This window comes from Stenella coeruleoalba, assembly GCF_951394435.1.
Source record: "Stenella coeruleoalba genome assembly, chromosome: 4".
Classification (NCBI taxonomy): Eukaryota; Metazoa; Chordata; class Mammalia; order Artiodactyla; family Delphinidae; genus Stenella; species Stenella coeruleoalba.
This window is the reverse complement of record NC_137149.1, coordinates 119,719,237-119,747,194: the sequence shown is the minus strand read 5'-3', so window position 1 is coordinate 119,747,194 and position 27,958 is coordinate 119,719,237. Positions and strand designations below refer to the sequence as shown.

The 27,958-nt window shown below is 42.3% G+C and overlaps 1 protein-coding gene across 3 annotated transcripts in view; it reads right to left on the bottom strand.

The window, feature by feature from the left end:
- GATB (glutamyl-tRNA amidotransferase subunit B) overlaps positions 1 to 24,882 on the bottom strand; it is a 77,235-nt gene extending 52,353 nt beyond the window's left edge. For all 3 annotated transcript variants that reach the window (XR_013827933.1, XR_013827934.1, XM_079919277.1), the window contains exons 1-2: positions 24,441 to 24,882; positions 22,330 to 22,480 (exon numbers count right to left, since the gene is read on the bottom strand). Coding sequence is in view for 1 of the 3 variants with exons in the window: in XM_079919277.1 (XP_079775403.1) it covers positions 22,330 to 22,480; positions 24,441 to 24,616 (327 nt within the window). In the remaining 2 variants the exon portion in view is untranslated. The remainder of the gene's footprint in view (positions 1 to 22,329; positions 22,481 to 24,440) is intronic.
- Between the last annotated feature and the right edge of the window lie 3,076 nt (positions 24,883 to 27,958).

The following is a 27,958-nucleotide window of genomic DNA, read 5'->3' as shown; positions in this document are numbered from 1 at the left end:
AGACTCTAAGGTGATGTTTTACAAAAATCCCAAGTGGCAATTACTCTATGAAATTAATGCTATACATGACAAACCTGATGATTAAGATATAGCATGGTAAATGCTTTAATTTATGGAGAGAAAGTAATTAAGATTTATTAAGTAAAAATAAGGCACTAAAACGTGCTTTTATCTTACCGCTAACCATAAATTTGTCTCAAAGCACGAACTCCCTCTGATTCATATTCAAAGCGAAAGTTCCCACACAGATAAATTTTCATTATGGTAAAGAAAGTTGTTCCCCATCCCATCGCCTCCCCACACCACATTCCTTCTCATCCTTGAGCTCTTTTATCATCCCCGGATACAAATACAAACACTTTGAGCACTGATGACTAAGCTTGCTAAAACTGCTCAGTTAAGACAATTTTTTTAAAAGTGGACTTCTATCATCAAAAGTTACCAGGCTTCTGTAGATACTAAATATTTATCTAGATATGCCCACATAAATATATATGTTCTTTACATCTAAACACGGGCATTGCCTCGGGAAAAGGAGAACGTGAATGCAACAATTTTTCTTTTGTTTAAATCCCTCTTTCACAAAAGGGAAAAAAACATCAAATATCCATCACAGGAAACAATTCTTGTTCAAAGAGGAGGGGTGTGGTCTGGCAGTTTCAGGGGTCCCTCAGCTCCACGATCCTCTCTGTTCTCAGCCCTCTTGTACCAATTCTGCTCCCCAGGACGGGTCAGGATCAAAGGCAAGGATATTTCCTTGGTCCAAAGTGCCAGAAGGCCCACTCTCCTCACTTGGGATTCCATTCTCCTCCTGCCCCCCCCTCCCTGGCAAGGTCAGGTGGCCTAGGGCTGGTACCCACACTCCCTCCACAAGGAAGGGCTGGAGAGGGCAGCCTAGACCAGCTTGGCCTTTGACACTGGAGCAATCCCTCTTGCTTTTCCATGGACCATTGGGATACTAGGACCTGACATTCACCTCTGGGCTTGTAGGAGAAAGAAGGGAAAGATCCAGGCGTCCCTCTAGCCCAGGGAAAAAGAGCTCTCACGTGACACAGCCTGGTTTGTTCGGACTTCACTTTGGGGTCGGAGGCCAAGCCAACTACTACAGTGTTCACTTGTGGAGCCTCAGACCTGGCCAGGGAGCCAGGTTAGAGAGGAAGGTTTGAGAATGGTTGGCAGCCAGTGAAAAGCAAGACTGGGAGTGCAGGTTGGCTGGTCTCCATTTCTTGTTCCCAGAGCACTCCGGGCAGTTACTAGCACGGCAGTTATTCTGATCTTGAGAAGACAAACTGGGTCGAGACTGAGTCGGAAAGACCTGAGCCTGTCTTCTCTCTACTCATCAGCTGTGTGACCCTGCACAAATCACCTAACCTCTCTCAGCCTCAGCTTTCTTATCTGCGAGGGGAAAAACATAACTATTTTGCAGGATTGTTTGGTGAATTCCATAAAATTACTCAACATATGGTAGACATTTAGTACACACTAGTTTCAGAATGGAAGTGTTATTAAATGCAAAACGCCCAAATCAACTGAATCTTTCATATGCAAGCTTTTCTAAGAGGCAAGGGAATCTAATAAGAAAGGGTCTAAACAGTTCCACAGACCCATTAGTCTGGATTTACAATCCAAAGTACGGCACAACAGATGCTGAAATTATGTATTATGTCAAACATCATACTTCCCGCTTAAATGATAACCAACACTTTTGTGATAATTAGTTTGTTATCTGCAGAGGAATAGAGACCATATTTCTTAACGTCTCAGGAAGCTTATATGACTTCATTTTCTCTGTTTTATCGTGAAGCAAAATAAATCTGTGGCTGGAAAAAGCTCCCATTCTTAAGTGAGAGAAACTACCTTCTGACAAGCTGAACAGTTAGACACCAGATAACTGAGTCGATTTTTACTGCCGTCTCATTGTTGCCCACCACATATCTGTGACTTCCTGTCTTCTAAGATAGCAGCTACTTTTGAAATTCAAAGAGAGTCTGCGGAGAAGAGATGTAGGAAGGCATGAAGGAGACATGGGAATCACGTTTTAAAAACTCACTATCCTGCAGCAACATGGATAGACCTAAAGATTATCATACTAAGTGACCTAAGTCAGAAAGAGAAAGACAAAGACAAATGCCATATGATATCACTTATACGTGGAATCTAAAATACGACACAAATGAACCTATCTACAAAACAGAAACAGGCCCACGGACATAGAGAACAGACTTGTGGTTGCCAAGGGGGAAGGGGGTGGGGGAGGGATGGAGTGGGAGTTTAGGGTTAGCAGATGCAAACTATTATATACAGAATGGATATAATAAACAAGGTCCTACTGTACAGCACAGAGGTCTATACTCGATATCCTATGATAAACCATAATGGAAAAGAATATTAAAAAAGAGTGTAGGGCTTCCCTGGTGGCGCAGTGGTTGAGTGTCCGCCTGCCGATGCAGGGGACGCGGGTTCGTGCCCTGGTCCGGGAAGATCCCACATGCCGCGGAGCGGCTAGGCCCGTGAGCCATGGCAGCTAAGCATGCGTGTCCGGAGCCTGTGCTCCGCAATAGGAGAGGCCACAACAGTGAGAGGCTCGCGTACCGCAAAAAATAAGAAAAAAAAAAGTGTATATATAACTGAATCACTTTGCTGTATGGCAGAAATTAACACAACATTGTAAATCAACTACACTTCAATTAAAAAAAATAAAGAGTTTGTTCAGGGGAAAAAAAATAACTGTCCCTTTTTAAAAAAAATTTATTTATTTATTTTTGGCTGTGTTGGGTCTTCATTGCTGCGCACGGGCTTTCTCTAGTTGCAGCGAGCGGGGGCTACTCTTCGTCGTGGTACGCGGGCTTCTCATTGTGGTGGCTTCTCTTGTTGCGGAGCACAGGCTCTAGGCACACAGGCTTCAGTAGTTGTGGCTCATGGGCTCCGTAGTTGTGGCTCACAGGCTCTAGAGTGCTGGCTCAGTAGTTGTGGCGCACGGGCTTAGTTGCTCTGCGGCATGTGGGATCTTCCTGGACCAGGGCTTGAACCCGTGTCTCCTGCATTGGCAGGCAGATTCATAACTACTGCGCCACCAGGGAAGTCCCAATAACTGTCCTTTTTGAATAAAACTTTGGGATTGGGCCAGGATCTTTAATGGAGAAAGATTTCCCCCAACTTTAACTCTGAATATTTGTCTTTCTCTTGTTTATAGCTTTTAAGAAGAGTATATTACTATTAAAAAGGCTAAAGCATACAAATCCATTCATTTTAGATCACTGCCCCCACACTGAAACTGCCACATCTTTTCTAACCTACCCTAAAATTTACTCCCAAGACCTAGAGATTCAATGGAATGACAAACTTTTTCATATTAAGAGTAATCAGTGATAGTGATAAGAAACATTAATTTCATGAATGAAAAGCTCTAATGACCCAGAAAGAGATCTACTTTTATCTTTACATAAAAGGTTAGTACTTAGTTGAAAGCTCTGACTATTGCTGAGAAACAAAGCAACTGCTTGAACCAACTGAACTCTAAGAAATGCTAGCTAGGTATTCACTACTGGTATGGACAGGGAAGTTGGATAGGGAACAAGGCCTGTCAATATCGAAAGCAATTCCTAGAGACACTTGCCATTCTATTGAAAGTGCACTAGCTCTGTTCCTCAGTCCCAGGAATGGCCTGAGGAGTGAGCCTTTGGAAGAGTCTATCAGGACACAAGTTATCAGGAAGAAAAAACCATCCTGTATTTTATGCATCCAGTAGGTATATGGCATCTCGTTAGAGGCTTCACGGCAAGCCATGAAATCATGGAGGCTAAAAGGAAAAAAAAAGAAAAAAGCCAAACCTTTATAAGGCAGACCCCCTATTTCCTTAGTTATGTTTCCTTCAAGAGTAGGTAATTAAAGAACTGGCCTGGATTCTAAACAGATGTCAATGTCATGAAAGGAAAAAAAGGGAAAGCAGGAGGAAGAGAGTGGGGAGAAAGGGAAAGGACAAAGAAAAAGAAAAAATGAGACCAAAGAGTCATGACAACTAAATGTGGTGTGTGATCTCTGACTGGATCCTGGGTTGGGAAGAAGTAAATAAAGGATAATACTAAGATGACCATGAACTGTGTCTTGGATAACAGTAGTGTAAACAGGTTAAGCTTTTTTGAGTGTGATAATTATACAGCCATCAATAAGAGCATGTTTTTGTTCCTAGGAGACAGATGCTGAAACATGTGGGGGTGAAGGGCCATGATGTCTGCAACTTACTCTCAAATGGCTAATCCAAAGGGAAAAAAAAAATCTAGGTGCAGGATGGACGTTCAATGTACTATTCTTTCAACTTTTCTATTAAGTTTGAATTCTTTGGAAATAAAGTCTGGGGGAGGAAGAAAGGAGTAGATAATTCTCCTACCTAAGAGAATGGGGAGATGTTACAAGCCTTAGAGTCAGGAGGAGAGCCTAGAGGAGGCTGGAGTTATTTAAACTGATGCTAACTTGTAAACCATACATGTGTACTGGAAGCTCCCATTCAGCATTGCTGAAAATCAGTTGTAGAAAAGAAAATATTCTACTTACTATAATCTGTCTAAACTTTCCTATGCTGTCAACATGTTAAGTTCCTTGTGTAGATAATGAAGTATATAGTACAACACTCGTCGGACTATTAAGTATTTCATTTTACATGTGAAAAATCTGTTAACGGGGAATTCTGTACCATCTATAAGTAAGTATAGACAACATATATATAAACAAGAATATGAAGGGAAGACGTGTTCTTTTACCTGGTAGGAAAATAATTTTCTCCAGTTATATCTTTTCTAGCTGAAAAATACTTTTAGCGTCTCCCAAATTTGTATAGGTATCTTATTTTCTGTTAATGCTTCCATTCTGTTGTCTCACTATGTAAATACACAGGCAATTTCTCAATTTGTGCTTCTCTGAAATACATCTGTGATGAAGAACTTCATGTTAATTGTCATTCATGCTGTTGTAAGCTGTCCCATTTTAAGTGCTGAAACCTACTGGCCACTATAAAATAGAAGTACTATCTGTATTAATATTTTAATGGTGCAAAGTTAAGAATATGAGTACAATAATAACAAGTAACATTTACATGCCACTTGAGAGTTATGAAGTGCTTTCATATACAGTCACTTCTCTGCATAGAAGTAAAAACGGAAAAGAACAAGAAATACGTAAATAAGAGAGCTAGCTAGCTGTGATAAGTAAACAAAGGTTATGAGTGATGACAGGCATCTTAAATGTTTACAAACAGCTACAAAGGAAAAATTCCCTGTTGTGTTGTCAGAAATGAACAATTAGCAAATTCTGCAGAAGGGAATGAAGTCTGGTGCTTTATGCTAAGAATGGGAACCAGGCAAGTCTCGCTTCTGTTTTTAACTGGGTTCCCGACCTCTTTGTAACCTTGCATAAGTCCAGAAGGCCCTCAATTTCTTCTCCTACCAACTGGGGTTGGAGCCCCAACCTTGCTCACTTGGGTGGCCTATGAGTTGGCAAGCACCACGGAAAATTCAAGATGCTGTTGACAATCACATATTACTGCCTGTCTGCATCTCCTAAGAAAGCTGCAGAGCATGACAAAGGCTCTTGATTGACTATGCTTCCTGCTTTTATACTTGAGAAAAGAGATTCATGCATCAAAATTTGGAATAGAGTACTTTTAAGGCTCCTGGGAACACTAACGTTTTCTGATTCCCACTTATTCTCCCTGCCCCAGCACCCAGGCCTTATTATAAGGATGCAACCAGTGGTGGAAGGCTGGGAAACATGAAGGCTCGCTAGCAAGAACCCTCTGCCATGAGTAACAAAACTCTCTTTAGAGGAGCCCAGCCTGACTACACTAACTATGCCAGAATCACCAAGCCTATGCTTGTCATATTTGGGATGCCAATGGCAAATGACTTCTTAACTTGGCCAAGGTTTTTAAAAGAGCTAAGGAGAAAAATTCCCCAAGATGCTGCAGTGTAGAGAATAGCCAACTTCTTCCCCCAAACTAAATATGAAGCTGAAAATACATCTGGAAATGGTCAAGTAGGAAAGGTCTATCCCAATGGCCTCAGAAGACAGGTGTATATACCTGTGGTGTGGAGAAAGAATTCCACAGAACCCACCCCAAAAGAGTATCTCACACCTACTCCCAGATGAAAGGCAGACACAGTAAAACTGGCTCGGGCTAATGAAGGCAGAACTGGGCATCCTCCAGTCTCCTGCCCCCATGTTTCCATGTGGCTGGATTCTGCTATTCCATACTCCTTTGTCCTCAAAGAGGAGTGACTTTTCTGACAAGTGACTTTGGGAAAAGGAATCGACCACAAGTGGTCGGCTCCTTATGGTCCAGCATTTTTATTACAGGCTCTAGTAGAAATCACCAGAACACAGCCCGTCTCAGCTCTTTCTGATCAGTATGCCCACCGAGATGGTATATTCTGGTTTACTCCGGCCATGTGATAAGTCTTCTGCAAGTGAAAGGCCTATGGTTTTGGGGGAGCTGAGTTCAACTGAGGCAGAAAGTACTAGAAGCCATTTGGATATATCATGTTACATTTTTCAATCAAGCTGTTATCAGTAATGAAGCTGGTAGGTTCATCTCCATTTGTCTTAATTCTATGCTGATTTCTCAATTGGTTCTGACTCAAGAGGGGAAGGGAGTATTATTTTTACTGATGCCCTAAAACCGCACAATATCTTCCTGGAAACTCTTTTCTAGTACTCATTAAACCAATCCAGAAACCCCAACATCATCACCAATGACTCCACAGAGCAGAAGAAACCTGAGAGACCCAGCTGCCATGGCTGAGGATGCATGTCCTGTGGGTGCAGAGCTTTTACAGGTCTGCTGCAATTTTTTAAGCTCTGGAACTGTCCGTGGAAGAAAAATGAATGGTACCCAGCTGCATGATTTCAGGCTGCATTTTTATTATAGGCTTCTAGCGTAAATCACCAGAACAAAGCCAGTATGAGCTGCTTGAATGGCAGAGACAAAAACTATGTCACAGAACAGTGTTAGGTAATTTTTTTAAACTACTATATATTTATATCAACAAAAGACCTCTAAGCTTTTGTACTCCTGGGCACCTTTGGTAATGTGTTTTTAGTTTATTTTCTACACATTCCCACCTCGTTTTTTAGCATTACAGACTTGTGGGTGCAGTGGTGTACCAAATTCATTTTAAACACTTACGAGTTCTAAGTAGAGCACTATCTTCTCTAACAAGGGCTTGGTGTTATTGTACTCAATGTCTCATCCAAGGGCATTTTCTGAGGGGAAAATAAACCTGCCTAGTGGGATGTGGAAACGGGAGAAAAGCCCTAAGCCCGATACTGAAGGTTTCTTGCTCAGGAATGAATCTCTGGGGAGATGAGTGTGCTGCCTGGAGACGTTCCTTTCCCAGAAAGGAGCATGTGGCCGCGTCAGAGAGTCACCTGGGGAGAAGGCCAGACAAGGTCCCTCAGGTTCCCTGAGGCTGGGGTGGAGGGGAAAACAGCCCCTTGGCTTCCTCGTGGGTTCCCTCCACCAAAATCCACTGTCCCTCTTAATTCTACTGTCTTACTTTTTGTTGTCCCTTGAGAGGAACAAGATGGCATCACCATTTCCAAACAGAGGTGAAGGGAACAATTCATTTAGGTTGAATTGCTTTTGGAAAGTGATAACCTTTAAAGGCAATGGGTGAGAGTGTGCATCCTTGCACAACCAGAGGGAATTTGGAAAGAGCTCAATCACTTGATCTGTGTCTGTGATAAGAGGACAGATAGGATGAGCTGGGAGGTGTACAGATCTCAGCTGGGAGGTATACAGATGAGCTGGGAGGTGTACAGATCTCAGCCTCAGTTGCAATCAGAAGGGAAGGATATCTCGGTGGCAGAGGAAAGGAAGGCTGAGAGAAACACAAAGATGCCTTTCCTGTCCCATTCGGAGTCTAAGTCGCTCACCTTCACAGCCTGGGCTGCAGACCCAGCTACATGGTCACACCCTCTGTTCCCTCCTGTAAAGTTTCAATTGTAGTAAAGTCTCAGCCCAGACTTAGGTTAAAACAAAACAAAAAAGTCTGCCCTAAGAATTGATTGCCACAACCTGCTCTCAGGCGAACCTGGGGTTCTAATTTACTAACTCTGTGGTCAAGGAACCCCCAAGCTAAAAGATAAACATGAAAAATGGCCTGGCTTAGACCTGGGGTATCTGGCAAAAGCCAAAGTAAAAGCTCTTTGGAGAGATTCGCTCTTACCCCAGCCAGAAGATTCCCACTAATAAAGTCCTGTCAAACATGACTTCATAATCCAAAATACAAAATACAACAAGAAGATCATCTACCATTTGCCAGAATCAGCAGACACACCAAAAAGCAGAACAAGACAGCCCAAGAACTTCAGGTAACAGAATTTCTGAACACAGGCTATAAAATATTTAGATTTAAAGCTACCAAAGAAATGAAGAACTGAATACATGAAAAAGGAACAAGATATTTTCAAAAAGACAGGAGAGATTTAAAAGAGAAAAACAGAATTTCTGTAAATAAAAGATACTCTCAGTGAAAAAACAAAAAACAACTCAGTGGGTATGTTAAAGAGTAGAGCATATATAACAAAGAGAGAATTAGTGAACTGGAAGAAGATGTAGAGAAAATTTCCCAGAATGAAACAATGATAAAAGATTCTAAAAGAATATTTCATTATGGCTACTATTTGCATGGTAAAATGTATAGCTGGGAGCTGCCCAGAGTCAGGGCTGCTCTCTTAGCGGGGGGTCTGGAGAAATCCAGTGTCCAGGGCACTGAACTGGTAGCTTATTAGGTCAGATCTCCTTTCACCCATTCTTCTTTGGAAGCAGCACTCTTTTCCACTTTTCTCTCACCCCCAGATTTAGATCTCTCACCTACTGGACACTAATAAATAGCACATATGATCAGCGTCAATGCTGAACAGTCAATGCCTGTGTGTGTGTATAGTATGTGGACATACATCTATTAACATTACCACATATACACCAGTTGATGGTATCCATGTTTTGTAATATACACATACTTGCAAAATAATAGCACCTACATAAATCAAACTTCCAATAGTTATGGTAGAAAAGAGATTGGAGGCTGAGCGTTAAACTGAGGTCAGAAACATGAGTTCTAATCTGACTAGGACATGAAGTAACTGAGTGACAGCGGGCAAGTCACAACAGCAGTTCTCTCATCTAAGTTAAAAGTACTATATTGACTTCCAGGATCTCCTCCTACTCTATTCTCACACTGTTTACAATGTCGAGAAGCTAACTACCTTCATACCATTCATACCATTCGTATGGTACTTTATTTTGTAGGACAGGTCTCTACTCAGAGCCTGTCCTTACTTACATTAAGAAATCCAATCATCTGGCTTTCTGGGCTGGAGCAGACCAGAAGTAATAATTGAGAAGTGAAAAATGAGCAAGAAGTGGTTCCTAGAATCAAATATACTGACAGTAGCTTAAGGAAGGAGTTGAGGGATAGATGACTGCAATAACAAAGACTGTAATATGAAACCTAAAAAGAATGGCTATCTTTAGCCATTTCCTGTAGGATCAGATCATTTTACACACCTCAGTAGACCCTGAAGGCACCATTATATTACAACAACATATTGCTGACAACCTTGAGCAATCAAGAAAAGGTGAGCTTATGTTCAACATACCCTATTTAAAAGGAGAAAAGTAGAAAATACATTTTAGAAAGATTCCTATAAAGAAGTTAAAACATATCAAAAGGGTTTTAGATATCTGGAAAATTCTTTCATGTGGACTCATGTATGTGCTCATTAAGTATGTGCAATTATATAGAGAAATATTTATTATGGGTGTTATATATACATGTTCTGTGCAAGGTACTGTCAAGTGGCCCGAGTATGATCTATGAACTGCTTTTTAGAACCTTATAATCAAACACAGAAATCCCCATAAACAACATACATAAAGGATGGTCAGTCAACTGCGAAATATATATGGATACAATGTAGAAGCACTAGTATTAGATTTCACCGTGGGGAATACTGCATGTGGGAATGGCAGAAGGGTGGGGGAAGGGAGAATGGTCGTGAAGAGGGAGGCTTTCAAGAACCCACCGAACTCTGGAAAAAAGATCCAAGGCAGGAAGGAGTTAAATGCTTCCCCGAAGGGAGGGGAGGTCATGCTGCCTACTGGACATGAAGGTCCGTGATGGTCATGCGTCAGCCGAGTCCACGGGGGAAATCCAGTTAATGACGTCAGAGGACAAGTCTGGACCATCAGAGAGTTTAAGAGCTGAAAGGGAGCCTCTCCACGTTTGTGTGCGTGAGCTCGCAGACACACCTCTTCTGCAGAAGCAAGGGTCACGGGGCAGAACACTGCAACCCCTGGAACACCCCACTCTACAGAGAGATGAGGAAAAAGTGTAACAGTGGCTCAGATAACAGCAAGATTAGCGTCTGAGAACACAATGTAATTATAAGTTCTACAGGTTACATTAAAGCAAATCACTGAAATGGAAAAACATTTTAATAGAAAACTGTCCCATTTTGTCTTCTTAGTCAAATAACTAACCATCATTTAAGTGTGAATGGACAGAGAGGCAAATACAGATCTGATTATAAATGCATGCATTTAAACACTTTTCCCAAATGCTGTTTTCTTGAATTTCTATTTTGTTTAGAAGTCTTGAGTTTAAAAATGTTTATAATTACATTTAGAATTAAGGGTCAGAAGAGTGCTTCAGCCTAATGCTCTCTAGAACTATTAATTCTAAATCCATTAGGTCCTTCAAAACAAAAGTTATTACCAATATCTGCTATGTTCAGAGAGCTAGAATATTGCAGATTTACCCAGCATTAAATAAATCTGCTGTAAGAAATTTTAAAAATAAATTAATCTCGGGCTTCCCTGGTGGCGCAGTGGTTGAGAGTCCGCCTGCCGATGCAGGGTACATGGGTTCGTGCCCCGGTCCGGGAGGATCCCACATGCCGCAGAGCGGCTGGGCCCGTGAGCCATGGCTGCTGAGCCTGCGCGTCCGGAGCCTGTGCTCCACAACAGGAGAGGTCACAGCAGTGAGAGGCCCGCGTACCGCAAAAAAAAAAAAAAAAATTAATTAATTAATCTCAAAGTACTTTACATAAGCATTCACATTATCTTTTCTTAAAGGGGCAGGATCCCTTTCAGAGCGATTTGCATACACATTCAAGAAGAAATCTCCAACATAAAGCATGGTAACTGCATTGTTTGTTAGTTCCCAGAGGGCAGGCATCACTTTAGATTTATTCACATCAGATTTTCCTCCCTTTTCATTCCCCTTCTGCTTGCTAACAGTAGTAACACTCTTGTGAATAAAAGAAAAGTTTTGTAAAATGGGTAAACAGTATCTCAGTTCCACTTTTCATGCCATAGCTGCCAGGGCAAATCTCTAAAATATCTTTGACATGGAAAACTCCCAATGCTTTTTCAGACAGGCTGATCCTGAGAAAAGCGGAGAACATTCTTGCATACGCGTGGGGAAGAGAGCTTCTATCGCCCTTTCCCCAGTTCTAGGAGTAAGAGGCAGTCACAGTTACTAGGCAGTTCCGTGTTATGTACAGATAAACGCTTTCAAACAAGTAAAACAAGAGCAGAATTACTAGTTTCTTTAATATTTTTTTTGAAATGAAATCGAGGAGAGAGAGAGAGAGAGAGAGTGTGTGTGTGTGTGTGTGTGTGTGTGTGGTCTGCACAGGCATAAATTTCAAACAGACTTGATGCCTTGCTGAAATCTTGCCATTACTGGAAACATTTGTAAATTATGAACAAATAAGACTTGTATATCTCAAGACGTTTTATCAAATATATTTCCTTTCCTATTTTTCTTCCCATTTCGCATCTCACATACAAAATATTACAAGTAGAGAGTTGGAATGACATTGATAAATAGGAAATAATTGACTCGAAGCAAATAACCTAAAATTCTGTCTATAATTCTACAGACAAATAATGATTTAATAAATTAAGGGAGATTCTGTATCAGAGTAAGGGGTCTTATTAGGTCAAAGCAATGAGCGAAGCTGAATGCCTGCTAATAAAAATAAAGAATGTTGTCCTTGGTTTAGCTGTAATCCTGCCTACCAGCAGGAAAATACGCTGAGTAACCTTTTCAGTCTGAAGATTTATGATGGGATTCCACATAATTCTAAAACTAAAGGTAAAATAAGAAGATAAAGTGCCTGTAGTCCTAAGAAACATTCAGAAGAAGGGTCACTAATCAGAATGGAGAGGGGAGGTTGTAACCACCGGTAAAGATAGCAGCCTGAGTGATACAGAGCTGGTGGTGCACACATGCTGGGGTGGGGGGGACATGGGGGATGAGGACAAGTATTATGTCTTCACACACAGACATTTACATACACATATAAATGTATAAATACACACAGCCAAGCTCAAAAGAAAGGAAATCTCCTGGGGCCCACATCACCCAGGGGTATAACTGCAGGAGACAGAACAGCAAAGGGGTTAAGAGCATGAACTTGGAAGCCAGACCACGGGGTTTGAATCTAGCTTGCCCACTTACTTTCTAACTGGGATAATGACAGGAGCTGCCTCATTAAGTTTATGAGGTTAAAATAACCACACGCACATAAAGAAAGCACTCAGTAAATGTTAGTTGACTCTACTACCATCAGCATTGTTAACCACACTGAAGAGACACCAGTCGTTGGCGATTTCAAGCACCTGTGGCACAGAAGTCAAGGCTGGCATTCCACTGGGGGCAGGGAGCCGGGAGCCACAAAATCCTGGTCCAGCCAGAAAATCTTGTGCCACTAACTGAGGAGCTGATGTGGAGGAAGCCACCCACCTAGAGTCCCTGGCCCTGCTCCTGGCGTGGGTGTGGGCTTGAAGGGCGGCACCATCCAAGCAGTGTGACAGCTGGGGGCCAATAAATGGACAGAGAAACTGTCTGTTCAGTAAAGCCCAACGGGCCCTAACACAGTCACCATGAATTCCTTCCAGAGGAGCCGCCACAGTCCAGGGGCGAGTCTTTACGTGGAGCTATCCCACTGAGTACTGAGCAGGATAAATAGAAACAAATCCATATCTGGACATATCCTGGCCAAAGCTATCAGAGAGGAAACACAGATTTCCTACAAAGGATACAGACTTCTCGTCGGCAGTAACAGACGTCTGAGGACAACGGAATCATGTCTTCCAAGTGCTGAGGGGACAGAACTGTCAGCCTGGGATTCTATATTGTCATTCAAGAGCCAGGGAGAAACAGAAGGGACTGGAGGCCAGAAAAGCTGAGAGAGTGGATCACCCAGACCCAGAACTCAAAACACACTAACAGAGGCAGGAAAGAGCACCCAGGAGGAGGAGAGTGAGGTGCAAGAAACAGTGTTTGCTAGAGAAGGAAAAATCAGATGGGGGCCTCCTCAACCTTCCACAGCCCAACCCCAAAAGTTGCCTTTAGCTGTGGGTGGAGGGGCACCCCTTCCCTGAGGTTCCAGTGGGAGAGCTGTCTTTCTCCCTGTGCTCCAGGGACAGCTCCTGATTTCTCAGGAACCTGATTCTATCAATAATTTCCTCTACCCTATATGTCACTCCTTTAAACCTAACTTTTGATTGTTTAAGGTACGTATTGTTAGAGGCACGTATTTAGAAATAATTTACAACAAAAAGCAGCAGTTCCCGCCACCCTCCGCCGCTAGTCCTGAACCACCTTCAGATCTTTGAGCTGTCATGTCTGGTATTTACCTTCCTATTTTTAAACAATATGCTGTGCCAGTGGACCTTTGGAAAATCCATCACTTTCTGGCCAAGGCTATTGGCCATTTGCCACGTAACAATCCTTCCTTAATCTGGGGAAAAGACAGACTTGACAAACTGTCCCAAAGACCCAATGTTCTTGTTTTTGGAATATGGAGCCACCAGACTAGGCCCATGCCATTCCCAAGAGATAGTGTATATTAGTTACAAGGTGAGATATTTTGCAATACTTTTATGTTTTATTCTGTCCCATAGAATTTACCCGTGCTTGTTACTTTATCACATTTCTATTCAAGAACAACATAAGCCGCCCCTAAGTGCAAGCCCATGCTGACCTGAATGACATCAAAGTGGAAAAGTCAGGTTGGTAGGTAGGTAAGTCATTCCACCCATGGGGAAGCAGGGACTCCTGCCACATGCCTGAACTTGGCTATGAAGGATCTAGAATGTGGATGAGCCTTTCCTCCTAAGGGTAGGGTAAGGGTGGGAGTTACAGGTGGGGGAAGAGGTGGGATGCTGTCACTTTTCGAACTTTGGGAACAAAAAAGAGACAAATTTCACCAACAGATGGCTGAGAGACCAGCAGAGGTGATATCTGACTATTACTTAATATTATCTTTATATAAAAGCTTTTTTAAAAGTTTTGTTGAAAAACCTTTTGCCTAATAATTTGTCTCTTGGGAGCTCTAAATCTTTCACTCATTATCTTATTTAAAAAAATAAAATGCTAAAAGAAATAATAACAGCCAATTAAAAAAACAAAACCAATCAATCAACTTAGGGCCTGAAAAGGAAAAAGAGGCTCCCCTTAATCTGTGGCCAAAAGTATTCCTAACGCATATTCCTACATTACTTTTTTCTTACTTTATCAATTTAGGACATGACTTCTGATTATGGTAGATAAGAATTTAGTTCTTTTACTTGCCAATATCCCAATTATATCACAGTTTTTTTTTACATGAGTGGTTGGTGTTTCTATTATTATGTAAATATGTCTCTCCGCTGAGCTGTAAAGTACACACCGATTACATGTCCTTTCTTGACCGTTTTGTTTCTTCCTGAAGGTCTTTCATTTTATAATTTGCTTTATTTTCTTACTGCCTATTCCTCATTATTCTCAAAGACTCTGGTTTCTCAGACTCACAGACACAGAGAACAGACTTGTGGTTGCCAAGGAGGGGTGTGGTGGGGGAGGGATGGACTGGGAGTTTGCGGTTAGCAGAGGCAAACTAATACACGTAGAATGGATAAACAAGGTCCTATGGGACAGCACAGGGAACTATATTCAATATCTTGCGACAAACCATAATGAAAAAGAATATGAAAAAGAATACACATCTATGTATAACTGAGTCACTCTGCTGTACAGTAGAAACTAACACAACATTGTAAATCAACTATACTTCAATAAAATAAATAAAGACTCCAGTTTCTATGTAAAATCTCTTATTTGCACAAGCATTAGATACCTGCTCTTCCCTCCCCACCTCCCGTTTTTTCTCGAAACCTCTCCGTTCTGGAGCCATCTCCTCCTCTCCCACTGCTACACAGCCAGCAGTCTGAAGCCTCTCCATTTCAGCAGGTTCCCGTTTAATGGAAGGACAATGTTTTGAGAACCTGCCTGTCTGAAATACCATTATTCTACTGCTACACTTGATTTAGAGTGCTGGATACAGAATTCTAGCTTAGGATTTTTTTTTTCCTACGATTTTTTGTTTGTTTTTTTTGTTTTGCGTTACGCGGGCCTCTCACTGTTGTGGCCTCTCCCGTTGCTGGACGCACAGGCTCAGCAGCCGTGGCTCACTGGCCCAGCCGCTCCGCGGCATGCGGGATCCTCCCGGACCGGGGCACGAACCCATGTCCCCTGCGTCGGCAGGCGGACTCTCAACCACTGCGCCACCAGGGAAGCCCTTTCCTACGATTTTTAAAGGCACTATTCCATTATCTTCTAGCTTTAAGTGCTGCTTTGAGAAGTCTGATGCCTTTCTGATTCCCAGTCCTTTGCGTGTGACTTTCCTTCTCTGTAATTCTAGTATCTTATCTTTATCCCTGGTGTTCCAATTCTACACTTCATGATGACAGCTCTGCATGGGAGGCTATTTTTATTCCTTGCACTGGGTCACTGGCAGGCCATTCTGACTTGAAGACGCATGTCCTTCAGTTCTGGGAAATTAATCTGTGTCATTCGTTTGATAGTCTCCTCTTGTCTACTTCCTATCTTCTCTCTTCTGGAACTCCTATTTATCAGAGGATGGACATCCTGGATTGATTCTCTAATTTTCTTATTTTTTCCCCGATTGTCCGATTGCGTGTGTGTTACACTTTCTGGAAGATTTTCTTGATTTTATCTTCTGACTCTTCTGGATTTTTTTTCCACCCTAATTTTAATTTCTAAGAGCTTTTGTTCTGATTGTTTATTTTTTTTTAAAACGATTTATTTATCATTTATTTATTTATTTATTTTATTTCTGTCTGCGTCGGGTCAGGTCTTAAGTTGTGGCACATGGGATCTTTGTTTTTTTTTTTAATTTGTGAAACAAGTTTAGCAAAAATATATGGAGAATAAAAGCCAGAAACTGGTAAAGAAAAGCCAACTGAAAAAATATACAAACTCTTCCCCCAAGTGATGAGACCCTCTGGGGAGGCCCCACACGAGTCTGTGCTTTAAAGGCCGATGTGGCAGCAGTGCTTGGTTCAAGTCCACGGAGAGAAAAACTACAGGGGAAATCTCACAACAACACTACACTATTCACTGTTCTGGGGCTGGCTTCTCTCCAGGATGGAAAAGAATTTTGAGGAAAACCTTCATATTAGTACAAAAAAAAATCATATAGCTGTTTCATAAGAGCAAAATAATCAAAGTCATGGTTCCCAAGGCATTCAGGGTCTGAGTCCTTGCCCAGGCCCCACCCTGGTCTCCTCTCCTGGGTGATGGCAACCAGAAAGTAGGCCGGGTAATGCCGTCAAGATTAAAAGAGGTAAGAGTGATCCTCAGAAAAAATACTACTCTATACATCTCAGGTGAGATAAAAACATTTCATATGCCAATTACTTTTCAATCATAACTTTAACCTAGAAAAATAGAGCGGGAGGGCACCCTGACGTTCTGAGATTCAAGTGTAGCTGTAATGATGTGTAGTCAGGCTCGTCTTTGTTGAGGCAAGTGGGATCTTTTGTTGCGGCGCGCAGGCTCTTCATTGTGGCGTGTGGGTTTTCTCTTCTCTAGTTGTGGTGTGCAGGCTCCAGGGCACGTAGGTGCTGTAGTTTGTGGCATGTGGGCTCTAGTTGAGGCTCATGAGCTCAGTAGTTGAGGCATGTGCACTTAGTTGCCCCGCGGCATGTGGGATCTTAGTTCCCTGACCAGGGATCAAACCCGCGTCCCTGCACTGCAAGGCAGTCTTTACCACTGGACCACCAGGGAAGTCCCTGATTGTTTATTTTTATTTTTATTTATCTATTTTTTTTTGCAGTACGCGGGCCTCTCACTGTTGTGGCCTCTCCTGTTGCGGAGCACAGGCTACAGACGCACAGGCTCAGTGGCCATGGCTCACGGGCCCAGCCACTCCGCGGCATGTGGGATCTTCCCGGACCGGGGCACGAACCCATGTCCCCTGCATCGGCAGGCGGACTCTCAACCACTGCGCCACCAGGGAAGCCCTGATTGTTTATTTTTAAATGGTGGTATCCTGTTCTTGTTTCAAGGATGCAGCTACCTTCTCTTATCTTTCTAAGGATATTTATAAAAGCTTTTAATTTTTAAAGAATTCTACCCTGTGCATTATCTGTTGCCTCTTATTTTTTTGTTTTCTTTTTATTTTAGGCTCCGTCCGCTCCGTCCACTACATTGGAGAATTTCTTCAAATGTCTGGTGATATTTGGCTGTCAATTTATATACATACACACACACACACACATATATAAACACACACATACATACACACACACATATATGTATTTTTAAAATTTACCTCTTGAAATGATCTTTTTTTTTTTTTTTAAGAAATTTATTTATTTATTTTTGGCTGCACTGGGCCTTCATTGCTGCACGCCGGCCTTCTCTAGTTGCAGCGAGCATGAGCTACTCTTCATTGTGGTGTGTGGGCTTCTCATTGTGGTGGCTTCTCTTGTTGCGGAGCATGGGCTCTATGTGCATGGGCTTCAGTATCTGTGGCTCACGGGCTCTAGAACGCAGGCTCAGTAGTTGTGGCGCACAGGCTTAGTTGCTTATCAGGGATCAAACCCGTGTCCCCTGCATTGGCAGGTGGATTCTCAACCACTGCGCCACCAGGGAACTCCCAGTCTATTTATATTTTAAAGTAAGGTACTAAAATGCTGATTAAGCATTCTATGTAAATATCCAGGGCTTGCTGATTGGTGGCCTTCATTCTAGGACAATCAATGAGGTGGCCAGGTAGCCTTTTAAATTGAGATCCCCCTAAATGTCAAGTTCTGTCAGGTTCCTATGGGTTCCTGCTTGGGGGAGGTGGGAAAGAGAAGAGATGGCCATACCAGTTCACTTGAGCTCCTCAAACGGGGCAGGGAAAGGATCGGGCAGGCCCTGGGGTTCAGAGTACAGATGCTGTCTGACACCAGTGCCTCTTGCTCTGCCTGGGGTCTCTAGGGGGAGTGTGTCACAAGCTGAATTTCTCCCCAAACTATAGATTCCTATGAAGGTAGGGCAGCTACCAAGGGGCAGGAGAGGACCTCGGGTCTAACTGCTCTGTATCCAGACTCCGAATTAATCCCTTTGTCTTCACCTCCCTCTGGCCCTCCACAATACCTGTTGATCTCACATCCGGACCCTTTCCGGGGTTGCATAGGGCACACCATCTCATTTCTGACTAGTGTCTCTTTCTGAAGGCTTTCTGTCCCTTTCCTGGGTTACACTTAACTTCGTTCTGCCAAGTCAGGCCCTCCTCCATCTACCGTCTCATGCACGTTGGTCTACTCTCCCATTCTCTCATAGGTTTATAACTTTGAATTCTTTCACTGTCATTTCAGTGGGGTTTCCTTGGGGTAGGAGGAGAAGGACAGATTAACATGTATACGTTCAATTCGCCACATTAATCAAAAGCCTCTTTAACTGCTCCCTCATTGGCTCCTTCTCATCAGCATTAAAATTATTTTAAATCTTATTTTTATTTTATTATTATTATTTTTTTTGCAGTACGCAGGCCTCTCACTGTTGTGGCCTCTCCCGTTGCGGAGCACAGGCTCCGGACGCACAGGCTCAGCAGCCATGGCCCACGGGCCCAGCCGCTCTGCGGCATGTGGGATTCTCCCGGACCAGGGCATGAACCCGTGTTCCCTACATCAGCAGGCGGACTCTCAACCACAGCGCCACCAGGGAAGCCCTTAACATATTTTTAAGTGGATGATACCTTACTGTTGACTATAACTCATCAGCATTGAAACAATCTCAAGTTTCTCCAACATTAAGGAAAATTAGGCTTTTTTTTTTTAAACCGACTCTCTTTATTTACTTATTTTTTGGCCACGCCCTGCAGCATGCGGGAATCTTAGTTCCCTCACCAGGGATTGAACCCAGGCCTTTGGCAGTGAGAGCGCGGAGTCCTAATCACTGGACTGTCAGGGAATTCTCTACTGCATTCTCTTTTCCTTCCAAGCCAAACTTCTTGAAATAGTTGCCCACACTCTCTCATCTCTACCTCAACATCCCCAAGTTCTTCGACCTTCTGCCACCTCCCTTCTAACCCCATCACGGAAACGCTTCCTGTAAATATCCCCCTTAACAGATCCAATGACCACTGCCTGGTCCTCACCTTACTTGAATCTCAGTAATACTGTGTACTCACCCCTCAAAATATGCCGTCCCTTCGAGTCTCTGACCTGGTACTCTCCTTACATCTTCTTACCTCTTTGCAATGGGATGCACACTCCTTAGCAGGGCTTGTATGGTACAGACTATGCTTTCCACGCCGGTCTCACCTCTTGCCACACCATATTCCAGTTCTGTGCTACAACGCGCGGAACTTCTTTCAGTTCCTAGAGCAAGCCATGCCCTGTTTTTCTTCTGGTCTTTGTGCATCCTATTCACTTTTATTTGGCCAAATTTTGCAAATTCCCTATATCTGTGTTGAACGCCCTTCCTAGAGCACACTGTATTTCCACTACCAGCATGTTCATTGAAAAGTACTGCAATTGCCCACTTAATTGTCCAAGCTCCGTGAAGACAAGACCCACAGAGATCTTTTACCTTCTTCAAACCTGTATCATTAGAACTTCTACGATGGCTAGTGCATGGGAGGCATCCAATAAATGTCAGTTGAGCGAATGAATAAAGACACGATCAAGAGAGGGGGAGAATCAAATACTTACAGAAAGACAGCAGAGCAAATGAATCTGGTCTACAGAAGAAGACTTGACACTATAACCTAAGTTCTTTTGGTTGCCTATTTCTATCTTCTTAACAGTGTATCTAACAAATGGTCACCATTTTTTCCATAAAAATAAACAAATACGTAGTCAGAATATCAGAGCATCAATACACCATCTCCACAGGCTTAGAGAAGGCCAACTGTCTAAATGTTTCAGTATATTTAAAATCTCTATCTAGTTACATCACTGGGTTTTGAAGGGCTGTGGGAATGACAACGTTTTATTCTGGTAGTTATGGTATAATTTAGGTCACACACTAACATAGGTCTTTTAAAGACAGAAACATTTCTGAAAAAGAGGCAGATTAGCTCTGTTGCGAGAATAACCCATTAGGCTGCTCAAACAATGAGTGTGGTAGGCTCCGAAGAGGAAGAACAAAACCCAGCTCGAGCAAAACTGGATTTCTAGCTTTTGATTGTCATTTAGTGAATGTAAGCCAAGCTCTCAACGCGCCAATGTCCCAAACGACTTCACCGTCATGTTGATATGCCTATCACTGGGCAAGTATCTTCTTTGGGGGCATAACAAGATGTCTTCAAAGCATGTTGACATTTAGTTATTTTGAATTGTCTCTAATATTTGACCACAGTTAGCCACAAGTAAAGAGCCTATCTATAGAAAACATGTCTATCTGCAAATAGATGTTTTCAATGTGAACTATAATAAATACCTTGCTAGATACTATATTCCCAGCTGGAGAAACCTAGAAAGAACTCAGCAGTTGTGTCTAGTCTCTTGATAATGAACCAGCCACCATGTGGAAAAAGAATGTTTTGAGCTCAGAAGGAAGAAAGAAGAGGTGTTGTGATGAATTGCTTTCCATTCACTTGTCTAAATAGATATTACTTTATTTCTACTATAGCTGAGTCTCTGCCCCAAAAAGAATTCATACATTTATAACTGGAAAATTGTCTCTTCTCAAATAAAAACAATCTCTCCATCAATAGATATTCTAGGGCAGAGGGAGGGAGGAGGGAAGGGACAGACACTCCTATACTTGTCTTCTCCCAGAAAGACCCAACAGCAAGTCGAAGGTGACCCTAGGCATGGTTTACAGGAATAGGAGTCCTCCATGACAAAAAGCACAAGTAAGGAAAAAGTTCCAAGACAGAGACACTGCCCTAGTATAACCAAAACGTTGGGTGCAGCAGGTACTTTGGAGGCACTGCCCATGACCTTCCATGGCAGTGACTCTGGGAAAAGAAAACCTCTGCCTCTGCACACCCGCCAGTGTGCAGTTCAACCAGTTTTCACTTGTATTTAAATGTTAGAAAGTGTGGAACTCACCCAGGGAACCTCTCCCTGCCCGCATCACCACCACTTACACATTCCCTGCAAGGAGGGCAGGAAACCCCACACCCAGTTGATACTATGTGTCCCGGACAGACTATGAGCCATGTATTAGCCCAAATATTCACATTGTTCCTTCCATCCTTTCCTTCAAAACTTCATCCACCTATGTGAAAATATATGCGAAAAATCTTGCTGATGAGTTAGTACACTAGACCCAGTCATTGCCAGTTTCAGTGCGAATGAATAGATAAATGAGTACTTCACTCAAAGCATACTGTGGTTGACTTTTTTCTCCATTACTGACCAGTTCTTAATTTTCTAAAACCACAATCATTATTGACCTTATACCATAATATCACGTGACATATACTGCTTCCTTTGACGAGACTCCCCCGCCTCTCCCTCCTCCATGCATCTGCCTGACTCCCGCCTGCCTTCTCAGCTAGCTCAGAAGATTGTTGCTCTTCCAACAACCCCTCCTTAGCCAACCCTATCTCTTCCCCAATTTCTCACAACAGTCCTTCTCTTACTGAATTCAGTAAGTCCCTGAGTGGGGTTCCAAAACCATACTCTGCATATGACCTCCACAGGAGCAGTGACACAGTACTCTGTGCAGAAGACACATCTCCCCAGCTAGTCTCTGAACTCCTCAAAGGCACGGTTTGTCGCTCATCTTTCTGTTTCAGTTCATAGCACAGACCCGACAGCCTGATACTGAGTAAACAATCTAAACTGTGTGTGAGATGAATACACGAACAAACGGATGACGTTTAGACTTAGAAACAGAATTACAGAGATGAGTCTTTGGAAAACATTTAGTCCAACCCACTTCATACAAAGCTCCCTAAACAAGTATTTCCTAAGAGTTATGTTCGATAAAACATGAACATTGTATAATGAAAACAGAATAAAAACCTTACCGGCAAAGTTCCAGGCAGAGATGCATCAAAAAAAGATACCAAAGAATTGGGAGGTGCTGCAAAGTCGACTTGAGATCCAGAGAAGAGTTTGGAGTTGGAGGCAATCTGGGCATGAATCTCCAAACCTACCACAGCTGCCCATTCACGTTCACTAAATAGGAAGACAAAATGGTTAAGAAGTTCTTAGATCCGTCACCATGCATGAATTTCTAAGAGCTGAAACCACAAATGTTAATTTTCTATTTGTGTTTTTAACTTATTAAAATTTTATATCCTACTTTAAAAAAGGTGTCATACTGTACTGGTGACTAAATCAAAAGCAATGCAAAATGAACACCTACAAGGCCGGCAAAGCAAAATTCATTTACAACATGGCATAAGGAGAGTTCATTGTGCAAACAAGAAGGTAACAGAAAAGAACAATTTGGCATCTGAAAACAATTTAGAAATGGGTATCAGGTGGTGACTGCTTGGCTGACTAATGAAAGAAGCATTTTCTAAATTAACTGTGCTTTGTCAATTAGTCGGTCAGCAAATGAAGAAAGCTGATCTTGTGAACGTTTTTAGAATTAACATAAACATCAGGATTTTACTAGAGAAATAATGGTAAATAGCTGCACATCTCATTATGAAAAAGGAAGGGAAATTCTCAGTCATGTTTGGAATTCATTTTCTAACAATGGTTTGCAAGTAAAGTAACCAGAGTGACAGATATAACAGATCACCACTAAATGACACCCTTCCTGGGAATTTTGTGCAAAGGGAAACATTAAACCATTGCAAGTGGCTTTTTTTTTTTTTTTCTGGTTCCCCAGATCACTTTAAATTCCAAAGATCTAGTGTCAGGTTCCTTTGCTTGTTTTATACTTGACTGCTACCAAACCTAAGAAGCTGCAATAATGCAACCTAAATGCTACAATAATCTCTTATCTGGCCACTCCTACTCTATTGGGTCTGTATGAACATTCCATACAGAGGTCTCTCCAGGTTCTTATAAGTGTGCTTATTCCATGGGTTATTATTAAACCCATGTATCCTGGGCAAACTAAAGATCACCGGGTGTTCACCTACTCTCTCCATAGTCTGCCTCTTCCTATCCTGCTCTTCCCCCAAGCAATTTTCTGTATTATCGAATTTTTTGTTTACATGTATTTTGTTTGCATGTATTTGGTTTTGTTTCAGTCATTTCAACACATGAAGTTCTACATCTGTAGTACTGATGAATTCCTTCTTTTTAAAGTTGGGAAGCACAACCTGTAACTGAGAGGAATTAAACGAAGAACTTATCAGAAATTTGCATTCACTAAAACCTTATTCAATGTATTTTTGCAGTTTCATTACATGAGAGAAAAAAATACTGTACATTCACAGTGAGACAACCTAATTTATGAAAGGAACAGAAACAGTGTTTCTGGACATTTTCCCTCTGTTCCTCCAACAGAAAAGCAAAAATAATGGCAACCTAACTATCTCAAAAGAAAAACTGAATATTAGACACATGCCTTATGTTTCTGTACTTAAAAATAAACTATTTAGGTCTCATATAGTGATATATAAACAGCTGTTCAGTGGATATTAAGCAAAATAAACAACACTTTCTACATAACCAGAGGGAAGATCTCTTGTCATTGGCTGCATTCTCCTAGGTCTAGACACACATGTTCAAAATGAAACGCCTCCACAGATAGGTGGTGTTTTCTGACTAATAATTTACAACACTGCTGACTCGCAATAGCTCTAAATAAATGTCAGGTAAATAAGATTCATCTTCTACTGTCACCGACCCCGCTACTGGTGCTATTAGTTAAGGTAACTGAATCCACTCTTCTGTCCGTGCAGCTTTCGAGTCAGGAAAACACGTGCTATTTTACACTCGCAAATTACCCAAATATGCCTGTCTACCTGAAGACAGCGGTTTACGTGTGGGGACGGGGCTGATAGAGGGCCAGTTTCGTGCTTTCATTTAGGTTTCAGAGCTGCAACTTATAGCCCAGCACCTCCCGCCCACCAAAACGTCTAGATTGAAGGCTGGGCTGTAGTGGCCATTATCTCTCCAGTCCCGCAATTCCACCTCACGCTTAAGCGGGGAGTAATGGTACGAAATAATATACCCTTTCCTCGGTTTCTGGGCCGTGATGAGGGGCTGCTGAGCCACTGAGCTCTGTCCCCTCTTCCCGCTGGACGTGGACCCAGTTGGAACCCCTCTTCCGTGGCGAGAAACGCCGCCAATCCCGGCGAAAACCCAACGCCTTCCAGGACAGCACCAGCGCAGGACGGGCGTCGCCATTGCCTCTCCAGAGTCCTGGTCAGGTGATACAGCATCCCTCTGCCGCAAGGCTCTCTGGGAAGCGTAGTTCTGGAAAGGGATAAACTGTTCTAGGCTCGGACCGGAAGACTACTGTTCCCAGGAGGCACTGCGACTCGAAGACTTCCGGAACCGGGAGGGGAGGGGAGAGGAGGGAATGAGAAATAGGGGAGAGGGTGGGAGGGATTCTGTGTCGGAAGGTGTGACTTCTCCTAGTGGGGAGCTGGAGAGCTTTGTAGGCGTGAGCACGTGTGTGAGTTTGAGAGAGAGCAGGTGGTGCCAGAGATCCAAAGCGGAGAAACCTGGCCAGGATTTTATAGCCCAGTTAACCTTTCGAGCTGAAGTAAATGACCTTGACATCTCCACGAAGGCTTCGTGAACCCCAAACCCACTCAGTAAATTTTTTGTTTCCTTTTCCACTTCACACACCAATTTGTGCATTAATGCAACAAATACCTATTTGCATGCCAACTATATACCAGACACAGTTCTTAGGCACTGGGGATTCAGCAATGAGCAAGGCAGTTATGGCCGTTCTGCTCATGGAGCTTACGTTACTGGTAGACGAGACGTACCGAAAAGTTAACGAAAATGGGATGCTTTCACATAGATAATAAGGACTATATTTCAGCAGAGGTGCTTGGAGACAAACAGACCTAGATTGAAACTTCAGGAACATTTTAACTGATTCTTTTTGATCCTGGCCAGTATTTGAAACACTTTCCTTACCTACGAGGAATTGATAGCAGCTACCATCATCCCAGTGGACTTCTGTTTTCCTGCTTCAAAACTCATCCCCTCTTGAAACTCCCACTGATTTCTTGTATTTGAACACACAATTTAGAATAGCCATTCAACCATTCTCTATTAGATCATCCTATTTTACAACTCTGCATAGTGCTTATGACTATCTAATGTCTATATCCTGTCTCCACTAGCTCCTTGAGAATGGGGAATTAGTCTGCCTTATTCAACACAGTACTACCAGAATACAGAGTAGGCCCCTCAAAAATATTTGTTAAATGAAGTAGCGCAGTGTGAAGAATGCATTTGACAAGGGATGGAGTGGATGCCCTTTGGAGTACTAGTTGTGTAGGAAGGAGATGATGAAATAGTGTGGTGGTTGAGGCAGAGAGAAATCGACCTCTGTGAGATAGATTAAGGTGAGATAGATTAAGGAGGTGAGATTGAAGGACTTGGTGATGGATTGGATATGATGGTGGAAGACTAGGTGGGGGTCAAGTAACTCCTGAATTTCTGGCTTGTACAACTGAATGGCCGATGAAGTTATTCACTGAGATAAGGAAACTAGAAAAGAAACTGGTTTGCAGGAAAATATGACTTTGGTTGCCTTGGAGACATACAAGAGGAGAAGTCAAATAAGCATCATTGATGCCTAACTGCGTATGGTATGGAGCAGGGGGAAAAGCTGCATACTTTATATATTTCACACTGATAGATTTGCAGTTATTGATCAATAACCTGTTGATCGGGACTACAGTGGAGAGGAGCATCCTGTATCTTGGAAGTGAGCATGGGCATTCTTTAACCAAAAGGACAAGGAGATCCTTGCTACCTTCCCACTGATAACCAGCCTACTTAGGAGGCAATTCACTCCCTAGCATGAAGGGTTTGAGGGTGTTTGGAAATCACTGTAAGAGAGAGCAGCACACCTCATGAAAATTCTTATTTATGGGCAAAATGTGCTATAATGGAAACTCATCTTTGTTTATGAGGTAGTATCGTGTAGTAATAGCATATCCCACCCCACCACTAGAGGGAGAGAAAATCCTATGCATGGAAGTGTATTTGATTTCTTTAACAAATGGACACCTTCCAGATCGACGCATATGACGCAGTCCTTTAAAAATCCTGCAGGACCTAATGTCTCCCTTCTCCCCCAAGATTATCTGTCATTTCCGGAAATGCCCGTTGGTCTCCTCGTGCTTGGTCTAGTGTCTAGGGGTGCATTGTTTTCCCTCCTGCCTAGTCAGGGGCTCCCACCAAACCCCCTACCACGGAACCGTTTCTCTTGCCTTCCTCCTGCATGCCAACTCTGATATCTATCAGAATTCTTACTGACAGCTCTCTAGCTGAGAGAGTTATTTTGGTTTCACCGAAAAGGTGGCTGTCATCTGGAAGACACAGAGATTTTCATTTTCAAGAAGCTCAGAAAGTGGCAGGACAGGGTTCCTAGCAAAAACATTTTCTTAGGGAGAGTCTCTCAGCTCTTATTTTATTCACATAATTGACATAGGACAAATAAATTTAGAACAGGTTCCTAAAAAGATATGGAAGCCAGGACAGAATTTCGAGTTGTTACTTATAAACGGCAGTAGTTAGGAAGTATACCTAAAACAACATGCTTGGTTTTGTTTAGTATTCTTCAGAGAGTCTTTGAATATCAGAGTTGGAACAGACTGGCTTACCTCTGTATTTGACTCTAAATCCCCAGGTATCTGTATAAACACATTGATTTCTTAATACAAATAATTTCCCCCCCAAATCTAAGTGGTGTTTAATTGTAATCACTTTCTTTCTCATCCTTTCACGGGTTTGAGATGGGCAAAATGATGTGTGGAAACACGGTATTCTAGGATTTATAACTTCTTCAGTATCACGAGTACAGTGTGAGGGAATGACACAAGTGGCTCTAAGTTTCCAGTTTTTAAAATGAAATAAACAGTTTTAATGGAAACATTAAAATTTCAAGTAAAACTAAAAGGATATAGTTTCCACTCCTCATTTTAATAATGTATCCTGACAGTATATCTCAAAATCGATTTGTATACAATTTTGAATCTGAAAATTGTGTTAACTAACCTATTCTTTGATTAATGACTTTTGCTTTCTGGAAACAAAGGCAGCACTTTAATGACATCTAGCAGACTAATAAACATAATGTCCCTTGCAGTCTAACAGAGCTGGATGTAGAGGGCTATCTTAGTATTTTTTAACACAGTTGTGAGTTTAGTTCCTCTGTGCAACTGTTAGTTTCTATCTGTTCTATGGCTACAGCAGCTAGCCTGCTGCCTTGAATGTTACATCATGTGGGGAGGGAGGAAGGAAGGTCAGGATAAATTCTCTAAAAAAAAAGTCCACTTCAGATGATGTACAGATGACAAAAACTGACAGCATCATTTTCAGGTAGGAAGAACATTGGCACTAGAGGAGAGCCTGTTTTTGAAAAAGCATTCTGAAAGCATAAAGTTCCTTTTTAGAAAAACCACCTTGTAGGACCCAGTTGAGTGTCATTAGGGGAAGAAAAAGGGCTTGGACCACATGCATACTGGGCAATCAGGAGAACAAGATTCATTTTCTTTT